This window comes from Xiphophorus maculatus, chromosome 7 (assembly GCF_002775205.1).
Source record: "Xiphophorus maculatus strain JP 163 A chromosome 7, X_maculatus-5.0-male, whole genome shotgun sequence".
Classification (NCBI taxonomy): domain Eukaryota; kingdom Metazoa; phylum Chordata; class Actinopteri; order Cyprinodontiformes; family Poeciliidae; genus Xiphophorus; species Xiphophorus maculatus.
In genome coordinates, this window is record NC_036449.1 from 30,239,066 (window position 1) to 30,255,956 (window position 16,891).

The window sequence follows — 16,891 nt, forward strand, 5'->3', positions numbered from 1 at the left end:
ACTAATATTTATGATTAGCACTTTAGCTGTAGCACAATTAACTATTTTGCTAGCTGTGCCAACCACTGCGCTAATCAATAAAAAAATCAGATCTTGTGATGATATTGTAGCTCCTGTTGCTCAGCAACAGAGGCGGACAAGCTTCTGCTAATGGAACATATTTTTAGTTTAGCGCTTTAGCATTTTTGCTAACTTTGAAAACTCTCAGTGCACAATTTTTCCAGAAAAATTCTACATTTCTAATTTACTGGGCTGTTTGTGGAGTTTCATGATGTAGCACAGGGTCCCTGCCGGATGGAGGATATCAGTGATTACCATGTTAGCATAGCGCTATAGCATTAGCAAAAATGTTTATGATTAGTGCTTTAGCACAACTACTACTATTCCTATATTTAATCAGGTAAGCCCCGTTGAGATCTAGATCTCATTTTCAAGAGGGACCTGAAACAAACTTCACTCCCCGTCGGGGAATCGAACCCCCGTCTCCGGCGTGACAGGCGGGGATACTCACCACTATACTAATAAGGCGATAATCCTCTAAAGCTAAAGCAGCTTTATAGGATGCTAACTTTTAGTTCTACGCTAATCAAGTATCTTGTGATGATATTGTTGGTTTTGAACATTAAAAATCCATGAATAGGCAGCGGCGGCCATTATTATTTCTGTAAACATTGTAAACTGTTCACACTGACGTCTGATTGGGTTGCATTTAATTAGTACAGCAAAATAAATCTGATTTCTGCAAAAAATGGAATTAATCATGAAGACATAAAAACCTGAGACCTTCTGAAAGATTGGACCAAAACAGAAAAACTGAATCAGTTCCTCCAGATTTGACGGCCAGGAGTTTCCAGGTCGATGTTTCTCCGGTTGACATGGTGGCGTCGCAGATCTGTCGGGTTGCTGTGGAGCCGCTCTGACTGAGGAAAGCAGCTGACTCGCCCTCAGGTCAGAGTTCATAACGCCACTTCCTGCTCGCTGCGCCTCAGACTTACGCCTCTAAGAGGTTTATCAGCTCGTGCCTCGGAGATTACCCGGCGCTTACGATCAGGATGATTCCTCCTCAAACGGCACATCTGAAGCCAATTTCTACAGAGAACACCAGACGGCTTAAATGAATACATAACTTTATTTAAATAAATGCTTTGTCATTACAAAAAAGACAAAGGTTAAGAGTACATAAATTACAAGTTGAATAAATATTACACAGTGATATTCACTTTTATAATTTGAGATTTTTTTCAGGTTTTTATTATTTTTTTAATCTGTCGCTCCAAATACTGACCAATATTTCCCGCTGCCACCGATGGGTCTGTCTCAGAACACCAAATTACGAAAACCCGATTGTCTTTACAACCAAAAATCTGTTATGTACTCTGAACAAACAAGCTGTACTGCTAACTGTCCTACTGAATAATGAAGGATGAGTTTAAACCAACTGGAGACGGGACGTTTCCCAGAACTCCGTTTCTGTCTCTCTGATTGGACCTAAGCTGTGAAATCGGTGACTCCCTCATCGGGGGCCGTGGCTAAGGCCTGGCAGCGACCACGGCGCTCACTCGCTCTTCCTCCTCCTCCTCCTCTCTGTCTCGGCGCAGCGTCTCCAAACCCAAAGAGTCGTTGCTACAATCTGAATCCAGGCTTGGGCGTCAGCGGCCCCTGTCACTTTAACTCGAAACGCGGCTTCAGAAAGGAAAGTTTGCCAGACTTTAGTCTCTGCCGACCTCAGGATCGTCGTCGTGCATCAGGATCTACTGTGAGTTTGAAAAATAAGGTTTGCTTTGCTTAATGTGATTCCACTGGTATAGTGCTGTGCAAAAGTTTTAAACCACTCCTTGTTTTTTAACACTTTGCTAGCAAACAGTCAAATGTTCTGCTAATGCTAATGCTAATGCTGGTTTTGATCAACAGATCTTCCAGTTTTCTGACGTTTCTCTTTGGACTTTAGGGACACTAGTGTAAGCCTTAAATGGGTTTTAAATGGAAAATATCTTATGATCTCCTTTAGCATACTTCTGCTAATAGTGGAGCTAAGTTTTAGCTTGGTGCTTTAGCTAACTGAGAACATGTAGCACACTTAGCTTCCCCTAAACTGATGTTTATCAATAAATTGAAGAGTTATTTTACCTTTTTAAATAAGTTTTGGTAATTGACTGTTAAGAACTCTTTAAATAGTTAGATGTTTATTTTTTTTATCATTTCAAGTAAGAGCTTTAGCATTAGCTTTAGCACTAGCAGAAATAGTGCTTTGAAAATATTTAGCACACTTAGCTTCCCTTAGATTAATCCTAACTTGACTGTTTTCTAAACTTTTACGTGAATAAAGTTCAACATCTATGTTGAAATTTTGGATATTGGCTGACTCCTCTGTCACGTTCATTAGCGTTAGCTTCAATTAAATACCATGATAATGTAGCGTTTTAGCGTACTTAGCTTCCCTTAGGTGAATGTTTTTGGGTTCATTTTAAAATACTAATTTACTTGATTGATCTGTAAACTTTCAGTTGAATAAAGTTGGACATTGATGTTGAAGTTTTGATTATCGTATTCTTCAAGTATTCAGGCTTTTATTTCGAAGTGAATAAAGACTCCAACGCAGCACTTCAGTTTTCACAATCTTATGGCAACATGGAACATTTTAAAATTCAATTGGTGCCAGAGGATTGCAGTCTTCCAAGGGTCGCTATAATTTGAATTTAAGGTAGCACTTTAGCATTAGCCTCTGCTAACTAGCATGTTGGTGTAATGCTTCTGCGTTTGCAGAACTAGCTCTTTGTAGCGCCAAATCTGTACATCAGCCGTTTTCTGCATGTCAAACTGTTATTTTTGCTGTTAGACCTGAATGATTAGAAGAAATATAAAACATCAAGCAACTAAAGTCTGTCATAAAATACAATGAGAACCCTTCAGGAAGCAGAGAACCGTTCAATAAAACCAGTTTAAAGATTAAAAGAGATTGTTTAAAAGCAGAAGTTAAAGGAACGACTGAGGATTTTTGCACAGCACCCCTGGATGCACGCATTCCCTCTCGCATTCGCAGAACAAACAACTTCCCGACATTCCTCAGCTTCCCGTCTAACTCCCCGTCAATCGTTGGCATTCACATAAAAACAGAAAAGTGAGAATCTTAGCTTATTAAGTTGTCAAAGGAAGAGCAGAAGTTTCTGAAACAACGCGGACAAACGGAGCTGGACTGAATTTAAGGGACCAACCACATTCATCGTTCTTCTCTGTTAGCCTTGAAGCTCGTCCTGAATATCGGCCCCTGGTGTCGCTTTCACACCAGTGCTTAAGTCTGTTTGTAGGAAGGCACAGAGAGGAGAAACCGGGTCCGGAGACCTGCTCATGTCATGTTCTCACGGCGCTCCGTTGAGAAAAAGGCAGAAAGCTGAGAGACGAGGCAGTTTGTACTCCCACTGCCCTGTGAGCTGCTGTAACAGGACACTTTCCAATTCTTTACAGGCAAAGAGTCTTTGTTTTCTTTACATGATCTGGCTTTTCTCTACAGGAAAAACCCTCAAAGAATATTTAAAAGTAATACACCATGAATATGTTGTACTGACGGGGAAACATGGCTCAAAACATAGGGTGATCTTTTACTTCACTGAAGGCAAAGAAATCACAAATAAAACCACAAAAAAAAAGAGTCAGTTGGAGAGGAAACCGCCCCGATCGGCAAGGTTGATCCCCCGCCCCCCAAAAAAGCAATCCCAACTCGGAAAAATCAAACGTGCTTCCCGTCGCTGAAGCTGAGAGTCTTTGATTTGACCAGCGGAGCTGCGTGGCGCCCCGCCCGGCAGCTTTCATAGGCACAGTTGGCATGTCAGGCTAGCTACGTGGTCGAAGAGCCGCTCACGTGTTCGTCTGCGACCGTCTGAACGCTCCGAGTCCCAAAGACGTTCGCTGCGTTGGAGAGGAAGGGCCGTTGGGTTGGCGACGGTCGAACAAAAGAGGAGGAAATACAACGTTCTGCTGCTGGTTCTGAAATAGGTCCACTCTGTAATACACCAACGCGTCACACTTTCACACAGGTTTCTAAACAGGATCCCCTTTCTATAAGTGCTCTGATGAACCCCCAGAAAAACCAGAAAGCAATAATTTCTCAGCCAATTCTCGGTCCCACGACACACAGCTGGGTCAGTTTTCTCCTCCTTCTTGTGGTGAATTTTTTACAGTCAAATGAAGAGGTGGGGGGATCCGAAGTGGTCTCCTTAATCAGAGAATAGTGCTTTTTCTTAGTGTCTCTGGTAAAAACAGGTTGTTGGTGTGAGCAGAGGGCGGAGCTTACAGGTGTGACTCGGAGAAGATGCGTGGGCCCCGGGTAATGTGACGGTTATGGGGGCGGGGGAGAGGGGCCGGGGCTTTCACTCGTTGATGCTGCTCTCCAGGTCTTTGCACTGAATGTCTCCCCCACTGTAGTCCGTCCCCGGCAGCATGACGCCGTATTTGTCCACGCACCAGCAGATGCCCCGCTTGCGGCCGCGAGACGGCTTGCACTGCAAAACCAGAGAATGGGACAGTTTCAGTGAAAACGAACACAAAGCAAACAAAAATGCATTGCAGTGTACTGGGCCACACATCTCCAGCACAGCTAAAGGCAATTTCCAGAGCCGGGCTAAACCAGCAGCCACATTCGCTGGCCTGAGCACCGACTGTTCAGAGAAACTGCCTCTGTAGCGTCGACTTCAAGGCTGAAGACTAAACAGTTCATGTCCAGCATGTGCGGGATCTGCAGTCACGTTAGTTGACCTTTGATCTGTACAGATCCTGTAGACTTTATGACGTTTTAACTGCGGTCACACAGCAGGTCTTGATGCTCGGCTTTGACTTTTTGCTTAATTCCAATATTTATTTTTTTTTGCCTGGTTGTTTATGCTAATTAAATGCGACTGCAATCAGAGTTCTGTGTGAACGGTTTGAGACCCCAAAGCAACCTACATGCACAGAAAAACAACAACATAGTTGTCACACAGCAGCAGTGTGTCTTACGGAGGTAGTAATGGCCGCCGCTGACAGAAGCTGCTTCAGCCTCTGTTTACGTCCAGATTTACTGGATCTGACGTCTTTCGGAGCAGAATTAGGATGCATGTCTCACACCAATGGCCTAAAAGTTGAATAAAATGCTTTGAAAACCATGGGATGTGTGATATACAGTAGTTCCACATGTTGAAGTGCCGCTGCACGGATCGTGACTTCCTCTGACTGTCCTACAACATGTAAGTTAGGTTGATCGACCGGAAGCGGTTCAGTAAAATCACATCTCTGACCAGTGGAGGTTTCCAGCAGCCCCGAGTAATCCTGCAAGGACTGAGCCGGTACATATGGATGGATGAGCCGACCAGTGGACAGATGTTTGGTGCTAAAGCAACCAAAAGGACTGTGTCCATACCTTGTTGACCTGCACTGACCACAAACAGCCACCCAAACCTCCTCAGGTCCTTAAATCCACACTTATCTGCTTTCCTCCGTGGAGGAACAAGATACCAGCTGCTACCAAAGCTGCATCATCCCTGAGGAACCCTGATCACATCCAAGCCCCACTAAACCCTGATAAAGACGTTCCAAAGGTTGATTCTGCACCACGAAACGTCAAGTACAAATTCTTTCATCCTTAAAACTGAATTTTTATCTAGGTTTCATCAGCAAATCTCTGTCATAATGCAAAAGATAAATCAGAAGGTTGTCAGTGCTTTGCACCTGCTAAACTGAATTATTAGCCATGTTTACTCAAGATTTAATCGTGTGCCTCACTGGTTGGGTGTGAGGCAATGATTACTCCAGATGTAGAAAGGATATGGGTATAAAAAGGAGAAGAAACCTTCTGCTAGCTGCTGCCTAACCCACCTGTTTGCGCTTGAAGAACCCTTTCCTGTCACAGTTGGGAAGGTACAGAGACAGGGCCATGACCCGAGAAGTGTCCTTCATTTTCTGGATGATCCCATCCAGTTTCCTCCGACAGGGACCCTTCAGAAAAATTCAGCAGTTTGTTAAAAACCAACATTTAAAACCTTTAAAAGGTATCAGATAGTGGAGAAATTCCACATCAATAAACATCCACAACAGAACTTACGAATTCAGGCTCGTGCTTGTCGATGTCCATGGGGGAATAATCCACGCTGGTGCTGAAGGAGCGCTGCTTGCCAAGCTTCCTCTTCTGCTCTTTGCGCACTGCGATCACTTTTTTACTGTTCACAATGTCTTTGGGATGCAGCGGCACCTTGGCTGGCTGCACCACGCCCGTGACGTCCGGAGTCATGTCGACTTCCACCCGCGTCTCCCGATCTGCAGGACGACACCAACCAAACGGCGTTACACCAAGTCACGACGACTGGCAGGAGAAACGGATGTTAACTGGAGGATTTGCTGCATCAGGGCAGAAATGTTGCGTCTTTGTCCACCGCAGGAGACAAAGCAACAAACAGCATAAAAACAGAAGTTCATCCAGATTCTGCAGCGGAAACTTAACAGATGTTTTAGGAGAGGAGACTGGATTTTCTCTCCAAAAGCAGCAACACTTAAATATTTGTTAGCAAGCTATGCTAACCCATCAAGTTGAACTGGTGAGCAACTTCTGCTAATGTGCTAATAGCGGAGCTAATTTTTTGCTAACCTTAGAAACCTTTAGCTCACCTAAATTAGTTTGGATAAATTTTAATGTGAAAATTTACTTTGTAAACTTTTGAATAAAGTTCAATATTTTTGTTGAAGTTTTGGTTATTGACTGTTGAGGAATCTTAAAGTAGTTTCATGTTCATATTTATGCTCTTATTTTGAAGTGAATGAAGGCTGCAGTTCCATTTCCCCTTTAGCATTAGCTCGGACAAGTTGATGTAGCATTTTAGCATGAGCTTCTCCTAAATAACGTGTTGATATCTTATTCATTGTTAACTGGACTGATGTTTGGCTACTGCTTTAGAGTTAGTGCAGCTAACTTTCAGCTAGCGGTTCCCCATGGCTGCGGTTCTGGTGCAGCTCTCTAACAGACATGGACCCAGATATTAGTGGGTCGTTGGAATAATTTGAGTCAGAATCTGATCTGAGATGCGACTTGAACCAGTGCTGCTTGGGTTTCAGGTTTAAATGGGAGTTTTTCCCAGTGGAGCTCCCTGCCCCCTTCTGTCTCTGGGGGTTCGGCCCTTAAGCCCGGACCCCCAGCCAGGGGTCCTTTAAGGCCACAGAACCAGCCTCCGGCCCCCCACACACCCCTCCGTCCCTCCGGGCTCGGCTGGACCCGAAATGCTGGGCTGTTGTGGCGGCGGTGCCAGCGAATGACCCCGGTTATATTTATCCGGTTTGGAAAAACCGCCGGTGTGTTGCATCGAGTCAGACCCAAAGAACCAGAGAGGACTGTCAGAACCGAACACAGACCCGGGTCGAGTAGGGAGGGAAATCGCTGTTCTTCTGGGTTAAAGAGGAGCAGCCTGACCCAGCGTGAGCGTCTGGAGCGGAGGGACCGGCGGGGGGCTGATTATCAGGACTTGGCTTCTGCTCCCCGTCTCTGAAATGAATCTAACAACTCATGACTTGGCAGGCCCGGCTTCGTGTTTAGATATGTCGCTGTGTCTCCGCGCTCAGACTGCCAGGCTGTCACTCGCTATAAATAAATACTTCAAGCATTTCTACATGTGACCACTGTGGAAAAACTCATTATTCCTGCACTACAGTCCAATAATTTGGATTGAAATGCCACATATTTGGCCATAAAACGGCTGCTAAAAATGAGGTCTTTTTTTTTTTTACACGCCGCCTTGTTTCGTGTGTAATTTCATTTGCAGCAGAACAAAAAAAATAAATAAATTAAACGCACAGCTCACTGACTTAAAGGGGCAGTATCATGGAAAATCAGTTTTCTCAGCTTTTCGTGTTTGAATGTTTTTCCCTCATCAGAAACGAACTGCAATGTTGCTATGATTCATGTTTGAGAAATCCTTTAACCTCCATGGCAACAGTTTCAAACACCTGGGTGGACCTAGTCCCGCCTTCGAGGTGAAGCTCCCCCCACTATCAGCTCCTTCAGACTAGCCAGTAGCAATTAGCAAACAGCTGCTGAGTTCATTACAGGAGCTGCTTCTCAGTTAAAAATGTTAAAGGGTTTAATAGAGGAGCCATGTTGGGATGACTTCCTGGAGGCGGAGCTTCAGAAAGAGCAGCAGCTTCTTAAAGAGACAGAAACCCAATTTCAAAGTGTTATTTCTTTTAAGTCATCTGATTTGAATTTTCACAGCTGAAGGTAACATGGCTACTAGATTGTGCTATAAAATGGCACCATGTGCCTGGAAAACATGTTACCGCCCCTTTAAGGAGAAATCTCAATTTAAATTTCAAAAAGCGTTAACCATCCATTGCAAAGCAGCTCAGTTTTCCATGCTCTGGTACCGGGCCTGTACCGGGCTCACAGGGTCTGGTTTAACTCCTGACAGCTGCAGCGCCGCACCTGATACTCCTGTTTAAAAATTAACATCTGCACACAATTAGGCCTCATGAATATCCCAGGATGCTCTTGGGCCGCGGGCCAGCAGTGAAAGATGAGCCCCTGCTCTCTTCGTGTTTCTCTCTGCGCTGCATCAGGATGGAAAGAGGCGGGTCCGGTTCTCCCAGCTCTCACTGGGTTTCCGCGGCTCCCAGTCCGCCGCGGCCCGCTTTGATTCGCTGCCTCTGAAATTACATCTTTACCAGATGTAAGACAGCAGTGAATGGAGATAAATGAGGACAATGACAGTAAACCATCCCGCAGCATGACGGAGCCGCCGCCGCTGAATATTTGAAGGCTTCAGCCTGAAAACGCTGCAGCGCAGCAGGAAACATGCAAACCTGCAGAGTTTCCTTCCTTCTGGCTGCATGGAAGGAAAATCTAAAGAAACGACGAGTCTGGGCTTTTGGTCATAATGTTATGCCTGATAGTTATTTTAAAAAACAATACAGGCTAAGAATGTCTCATTTTGACGCAGCTGAAAAGTCAGGAAAACCTTGAAAAGATGAGGTTTTGGTTGTATCAGTGAAACCGGTTCTGATCGGGTCGGACCAGCAGGATGAAAGCCTGTCTGAATCGGCCGGTTCTGGTCGGGTCGAGGTTTGTGCTGTGGATCTGTGCGGCAGGAAGCGGCTCTGTGTGAACTCAGAACTTGTTCTTTGCAATCAAAAAGTTTCCTGCTTATAAATAGCAACCAGAACAATTCAAGGCTCGTTCATTTCAAAACAGGACTTCGAGAAGATGCAGCGTGTTCCCCGAAGGAAGAGCTGCTGTAGGTAAGCAAACGGGCCGAGCTGCTCTACTGGACTCGGCTAATTTTGGTCTGAGGTCTTGTCCCATATTTGGGTTTGGGTTTGCAACAAGCCGCACACGAGCAGGCAGCATCTGTTTGGGTCACCGCAGAGCAGTTACTGGCTGTGACCAACCTCCAGATAAATCCTCCGAATCTGGAGGATCCAGAGGATCCGGAGCGAAATGTTGAACTCATTCCCATGAATGTTCTTAAAGGGCCAGCTGCAGCAAAATGCACTTTAACAAACTGTTAAAACTTTAGAGCTTTCTCTGCATTCAGTAAGGATTCTTCATATTAAACACATTTTCACACTGATCGGTTGTTTGCCATCACAATCACAGACTTTGTGATACTAACTCAGAAATATTTGCTAGGAATTCTGCAGTATTTGTGCGCAGACATGACTTTTTGTACTTGCCATGTCGATCACAGGCAGCAGCGCTGTAAAAGTAAATGATTTTAAAATTTTGCACAAAATTTGCATTGAGCTCACAGTTATGCAAAAAATGTGAGCATCTGTTGATTTTGCCTGAAAAACTGCAGAAACTGATTGATGTAATTTGGTGTCTGGAATCTCGACGGCCACATAAGAAGCTTCGACGGGCCAGATTTGGCCCCCGAGCCTTGAGTTTGACACATGTAGAGGATCTGTTCAGGGCAGGCGGTGGAGGATCCTGAAGCAGAAAACCTAATCCACTCTTCTTCTTTGGATATTTTTCTGCAGCAGCTCCAGATAAAAGCAGCTGCTGAACGGATTTTGTGAGCTGTGGATGTTATTTCCCCTAAACGTTGCTTCCTGCACCAGAGCAGAAAGATGCATCGCTGCCAAACATCCTGGAGGTTGAGCTGCGTCTACAATCGTCGAGGTCAAAAGGTTCATGTCGACTTTCACTCTGTTAGCAGCTAAAAGCTGCAGGATCTCCAGCTCTGTTCTGGTGAAGTGAAAACAGGAAACCCTCTGAGAAACAAAAACCAGAAACTTTCACAGATTCCTGCTGATTATGGGAACAGAAAACACGTTTCTGATGGGAAACCGACGGCAACCGAGACGTTCAAAGAAGCTTCTGCAATCAAATCAAAGCCGTTTTTATGTTTACTGACAAATTACAGCAATCAGTCTCCACGTTTTCATGGAAATTCATGATTGTGACTTTATAGCAAATTTTCTGCAAAGTTGGTCAAAAACATTTGATTTAAGTGACAAACTCTGACCTGCAGGTGGCAGTATTTCATACTTGTACTACACTGCTGCCTCAGCCTTAATGCCATCGTCCGTGAGCGAACAAAAAGTCACATTTTGTCTTAGGTACACATATCGCAAAATTTTTCACAAAAATCACAACATGGCAAAAATTACAAAAAGTTGTTTGATATTAAATTGTAAGAATAGATGCCGACATTTATCAAAGTTTAACGGGTTTCATTAACAGGTTCTGGCACAACGGGCTCGTCAAGTTGATGGAAATGAGTCTGACCGCCTGACTGGACGATGTTTTGCGTTCTGGGCGCCGGTCGTCTGAATCAGCCGTGAACAGATGTCAGCACTGAAAGCCGACATGCGGCTCTTTCATGCTAATCGGAAACACTCTGGTGCTGCCGTACTTATGTGAAGTTCTCGTGCAAACATGAAACACTGGAGGCCTGCGGTCGCCTCATCTGCTGATGACTGTAAATATTAATGCCAGAGTGGCGTGAGATCGGCCTCGTCTCGCTGGCAGAAAGCTGCACATGCAGGGTGAGACTCTGCTGCAGGTTTCCTGTTGCTTTGCAAGCATTCTGCCGTAGGAACCACTTCTTAATCATCCTCTGCTTCTTGGCAGAGAGAAATCTGTTGAAACATAAGGCCCTTTCAGAAGCCCCGAGGGTAGAAGGCCTGCTGCCATAAAGTCATATCTGTTGGCAAGCTTCCCCAGGTCTGAGTCACTCGCCGAGCCAACAGAGCACACACCAACCCCGGAGCAACTGGGATCCCAGCGCAGGAGGAAAGCAGGAATTAATGGGAAGGCGTGAGAGTTCACGGTTCCTCCTCCTGGTCTGCCTCGCTCAGCTGGTCCAGCTGGTCCCCTGCAGAAACCAGACGCTGGCCGGTCCGCAACCGGACGCCTCCAGGAGAACGGACAAGCATCATCAACCCGAACCCGGCAAGAAGCAACAACAAACAGGAGTCTATTTCATCCGTCCATGGCCTGGACTCACTCATCCCTCTTCAGGGCTGAGGTGTCTGTCTCCAGGAATCACACCTCAAAACCAATCGACCCAACAAACCAAGGATCTCACCCAGCAGAGGTCAAGTCCAACCCGCAGCGTCCAGAGAGACACCAGGCCTGGTTCACATGGCAACATCTTCAAAACCTGAAAGACCCCGACACGATAAAAAGTCTCAAACTGATTTAATTCACCAAAATTCAGATGTTACTCTGGAAATCTCACAAAATCTCAAGACCAAACGTGAGTTCAGAGTAACCAAACATGGCCGACTGGTTAGAGGCAAAGCCGATAGTTTGTGACAACATTTAACAGAAAAACCGATACAGAGACGTTGACAACGTCCACCGGACTTACTAGTTGTTTTGTCTTTGGTGTATTTTGATTCCCTTCCATGTTTCTGTCACTTTGCCTTCTGATTGGCTGCATGTTGCATTCAATGGGCTGATATCGGACCAAGATAATCCAACATGTCGACATCCCTGATACCAGAGCAGAGCAGAACGCTCCGAACACACAGCAGCAAAGTCACTCAAGATCAACCTGAAAATCAGGGCATCCTTCAGTTGTAGGGAGAAATCAGCAGGACAATCTGTGAACTAGAAAACCACCTGAACTTTTCCAGCCCACAAAACACCGAGAAGTAAATGTGGTTTACTTGGCACATCGTCAGTCAAACCGCCGCATCATCATCATCATCATCATCATCATCAGCCAATTTTCCCAAGATGATCTTAAGACTTGGGGGACCATGAAACAGGTTCCCTTGTTTCGGGAACCTGAGGCGAAAAGTTGCCTCATGGAACGTCTGATATTCAAAAGTTGTTCAACTGGATCCGATTGGTTGACCAACTTTAAGCCGCTTTCTCTGGGGACAAATTAGCCAAAAAAGTCACATTTTAAGATCGAAGCAGACGTAGCGTGTCGATTTGTATCGACAGATTGTTTTTTTTATCTGCAGTGAATCTCAGTAGAAATGTGATGATTTTAACTTCCAACAAACCAAAACCAGCAGAGACACCGCCGGCTGTCGACCTGAACCTGTAGGCGGGGCTAGCTGGTTGACGGTTAGCTGGTTGACTGTTAGCATGTGAACGGCGCATCCTCTGGAGCATTCAGACTCCGAGGTCTCTGGGTGTAAAACTGTCTGACTTGTCATCACCACCAACCCACAATCCACACGGCCCCGCCTGAGTCGAACACACACACACACGCACACACACACACACACACACACACTTCTGACAGGCAGCTCCGGCTTCACGTGACGTCAGATAGCGATCGATGCTTCGCACAACGGCGGGTTATATTTAGAACAACAGAACACCTTCGTTCTGAAACCTTTGTCTGGACCAACTGGATCCAGTTGCTTGTGAGCCGATGAAACCCCAGAGTGACAGACACGCCTTAAATCATTCAAGACAAACGGCTCCATCTCTCAGCCTCACACACGCAGATTTAGTGGTAATCCGACTCTGAGCAGCCAGGCAGGGCGACCTGCGAACCCAACCTGCATCATCTCCCGTTGAGCCACGAACGATGCTTTACAAACTCAATAAAGAGATAAATTTATGAGCTGACAGACACAAACCATAACAACCACGCTCCAAAACGACCACGAGTCACGTTGCGTCGCTTCTTCACTTCCTGCTTCAGTCATTCATCCAGCAGGGCTGCATCCGATCTGCATGGGGCCCGGGGCGGAAAGACCCCGGATCTACCTCTGGCTAAACCCTAAACAAAAAATGCTTCTGGGTTGTGTAGCCATTTTCATTCCTTACATTTTGCATTTTTATTTAAAAAATGTGTAAATCTTATTGGTAATTTTTATCCATCCATCCATTTTCTAACACCTTGTCCCTTAGAGGGGTCAGGAGGAGCTGCTGCCGCTCCAGCTAACAGCGGGTCACCTGGACAGGTCGCCTGTCTGCCGCAGGGCAGAGTCATTTTTATATCAAAGTGATTCAATTAACTGTAAAAACAAAAGTGACTGAATCATTTCGTGAAGTTACAGGTGCAGACCAGTTTGCATATCCCTCGGGCCGGCACAACAAACTGCCACGCAAGAAGAAATAGAAAACTGTAAAAAGAAAAATTTTAACAACAGAAAATGTGTCAACATAAAGCAGAGAAAATACAATTCTTGTATCAAAATGATTAATTTTTAACTCTAAATGGTTGAAATTTGATTTGAAACTGAGGCTGAATGTTTACAGGGGCAGCAGTTTTCATATTCCTCGGGCCGGCACCACAAATAGTCAGAAAAGAGTCAACTGTAGAAAAGAAAATTAAGAAAGGCTTTTTGAGGCTGTTTTCCTTCCATACATTTTGCAATGTAATAAAATAAACTGCATACAATTAATTTAGCAAAGTAGAAGTGGAATAAAGTGTAACGTTTGAATCAAAAATGATTCATTTTTAACTGGAAGCATTTTAAATTTGAACTAACTGCTTACAGGTGCAGCGCAGTTTGCACATTCCTCGGGCCGGCTTACCTCCGGTCGCGGCTCCGGCGGCGGCGGACTTGTAGCCCTTCTCGTTGGTGCAGACGCCGCGGCCGTGCAGCAGGGCGTGCAGCGGCTTCTCCTCGCCGCTGCGCGGCAGGCAGCGCAGCCCCTTGGTGCAGGTGCCCGTGTAGACGCCGCACGCCTGACCCTCGGCCAGCGCGCAGGTCAGGCAGCAGCCGCAGCCCGGCTCCTTCACCAGCTGGCAGCCGACGGGCACCGGCGGGCACATGGACAGCGCCTTGTCATCGCACGGCTCGCAGGGCACGTAGGAGGCCGAGCAGCGGGAGAGCCCCAGGATGATGGTGAGCAGGAGGCAGCAGCTCAGGAACATCTTCAGTCCGTCCCGGTCTGACGGACAGCCCGACTCAGAGCAGATAATCCGATTCTCACAGTTTATCCAGGAGTGCAGCTCTCCAGTAAACCCGTCATGAACAGCAGGAGTTCTCTCTGGGCTTCAGGAGTTTTTCTCTCTGGGAGTAAAAAAGCCAACCAGCGGCAGCAGCGGCGGTCCTGCGCAGCCTGTCCTTCCTGTTGGACTCCTGCAGACTTTCTCCAGCAGCAGCAGCAGCAGCAGCAGCAGCAGCAGTTTTCCTCAGCAGACTGATCAGCTGCAGACCCGCCGAGCCTTTTTAAAACAGCCGAGCGCAAACCCGGGACCATGAATACGGCGAGCAGCAGCAGCAGAGGGAGGCGCACTTGTTCCCGGCCTGGCCGGCGGCCAGCAGGAGGAGGATCCCAGTTTCACCCCGAGCCACCGGGCGACGGCTCAACTGATGCGCAAAACCTGCGGATCCCGCAAACAAAACCACTTGTGCACCGAACCACGCGCAGCTTCTGACGTTTGCTCACAAAAAGTGAAAGAGAAAATCAGAGTGGAGATGTTTTCTGTTTGACCGAAAATCCCCGCAGTTTGTCTGCTGTCAGCGCAAATGAAAGGAAAAGTGCAGGGAACAGTTTGGGAAACCCCCCACTGTTTGCATTTCTTCTCGGTTTGTGCGCAAATTCTGTCTGAACTCCGCAGCACCTGTTGCGTCCAGAGGGAAGCAGGTTCTGCTGCGCTGCTTTAGCCGCAAAGCAGCGCAAAGTGCGCACAGGGCTGCGCTGTTCTGCTGCAAACCGCCGTTCTGACCGCATTTTCTCCGCTTTTAATGCAAAACTCCGGAGAAACCCGCAACTTTTCTCGCTGCATTCTGAAGCTGGACGCCCGAGGCTGAGCTCGCCGCTAGAAGGCGCTGTTAGCAGCGCTTCCATCCGCCCGGCATTCCTCAGAAATGACAGTTTTATCACATTACCAGCCCCAAACTCCGACTTGAAGCTGTAATCCACGCTCTGCTGAGAGAACAGAAAAACTCAGCTTTTCCGTGGAGTGAGTGACTGCGTAATGATTTAATTTGACTGGTTTGGTTGCAGAGCCGAGCTGAACATCCAGGCTGCTCGCTGCATGGCTGATGGAATCAAAGCCGACATATCTGCGGGTTCTGCTCCCGCTTCCTCCGGCTCTTGTTTTGGAGGGACACGTTGGGAACGTTTTAGTCACAAACGAGTCCTGCAGCTTCGACCCAAACAACAACAAATAAAAGCAGTTTCCAGAAACTGAGGGGCGTGACAGGATCCTGGGAGACATAAATCTGGTGATAATGAAGAGATTAATTAGGACAATAAAGCAGCAGGGTTTTAATGATGCGTCTCTGCAGGGGAAATTTCCTCCAGCTAAAGGATGTACATCGTGCTCTTTTTTTGACCACTGAAGGAACTCAATGTTCCAGCTCTTTTCTTCCCCTCTGCTCCCCATTCTTTGCTCGATGCAAATCCTAATTCCCCCCGGATCTATTCATGCATCAATCCATCTGTTCCTCCCTCGGAGCGGCACCACCCTCCTCCTCCTCCTCCTCCTCCTCCTCCTCCTCCTCCTCCTCCTCCTCCTCCTCCTCCTCCTCCTCCTCCTCCTCCTCCTCCTTGCATCCTTCTGGCCTAAGAAGCTCCAGTGCGTTTGAAAAGTGCAAACTCATGTCTGAACATCTGAAATTCTCCTCTGGGTTTTGGACTCTTACCACCAAACCAGAGGCGGAGAAAATACTCAGAAAGTCCAAATAAGTAAAAAATAAAAGTATTAAAAGCAAAACTACAGAAGACGGTTTGGACCACTGGAAAAAATGTGAGATTAAAGTTGATTTGGAAAAAAAAAGTTCAAATTCTGAGTATTTCAAAAATTTGGCTCTAAAGTCAGAAAAAAACAGTCAGAAATTTGAGATTAAATTCTGAGATTACAGTCATGATTGGTTTTTGTTTGGTTTTTTCAGTTGCCTTTATCTTCTTCTCTACCAAAAGTAAAAACTTTCTAAAAAAGTTTCTAAAAATACTCAAAATATTCAAAGTAAAACTTTTTGTTGAGCTCAGTTTGGATCCTGAGTTATTTTGAAGTTTATTTTATTTTATTTGTCTCTTTTTTTGATCAGTTTTATTTCCATTCAGTCCTTCTTACTGGTGATTTCTGTTTCTCTGGTTTAGGAGTCAATTTATGAGACAATTTTGAGATTAATCAAAAAAAAAAAAATCTTTAAAAAAAAAGAAATTTTGGGCTCCAAAAGTAAAAAATTTGCCAGAGAAAAAAGAGAAATTTTGAGATGAGTCTAAAAGAAGCTCTAGAGCTTGAAAAGTTAAAACATGTTTTAAAAAATGTTTTAACTCTTCAGGTCCAGAAAACGTTCATGTTTTTCTAGAAAATATGGGAAATTAATCTCAAAATTTCTGAGTTTTTTTCTCGCCATAGTTTGACGTGCAGCTCAGAAATGTCATTTTTATAGAAAGTTTTCTGTGTTTTCTTTCCAAATTTACTCCTTTTTTGTTTTTCACATATTTTCTAGTAAAACGTTGAGATATTCTGGGCTTGTGAAGTCGAAATGTTCAACTTTTGGA

At 45.6% G+C, this 16,891-nt stretch overlaps 1 protein-coding gene across 1 annotated transcript; it reads right to left on the reverse strand.

The window, feature by feature from the left end:
- Positions 1–1,110: 1,110 nt before the first annotated feature.
- LOC102230261 (insulin-like growth factor-binding protein 5) lies at positions 1,111–14,306 on the reverse strand. Its single transcript, XM_014468466.2, has 4 exons — positions 13,964–14,306; positions 6,071–6,282; positions 5,845–5,964; positions 1,111–4,496 (listed from the first exon to the last, which is right to left on the reverse strand). Exons 1-4 carry the CDS (start codon positions 14,304–14,306, stop codon positions 4,365–4,367), a joined length of 807 nt encoding a protein of 268 aa, XP_014323952.1. The 3' UTR covers positions 1,111–4,364.
- Between the last annotated feature and the right edge of the window lie 2,585 nt (positions 14,307–16,891).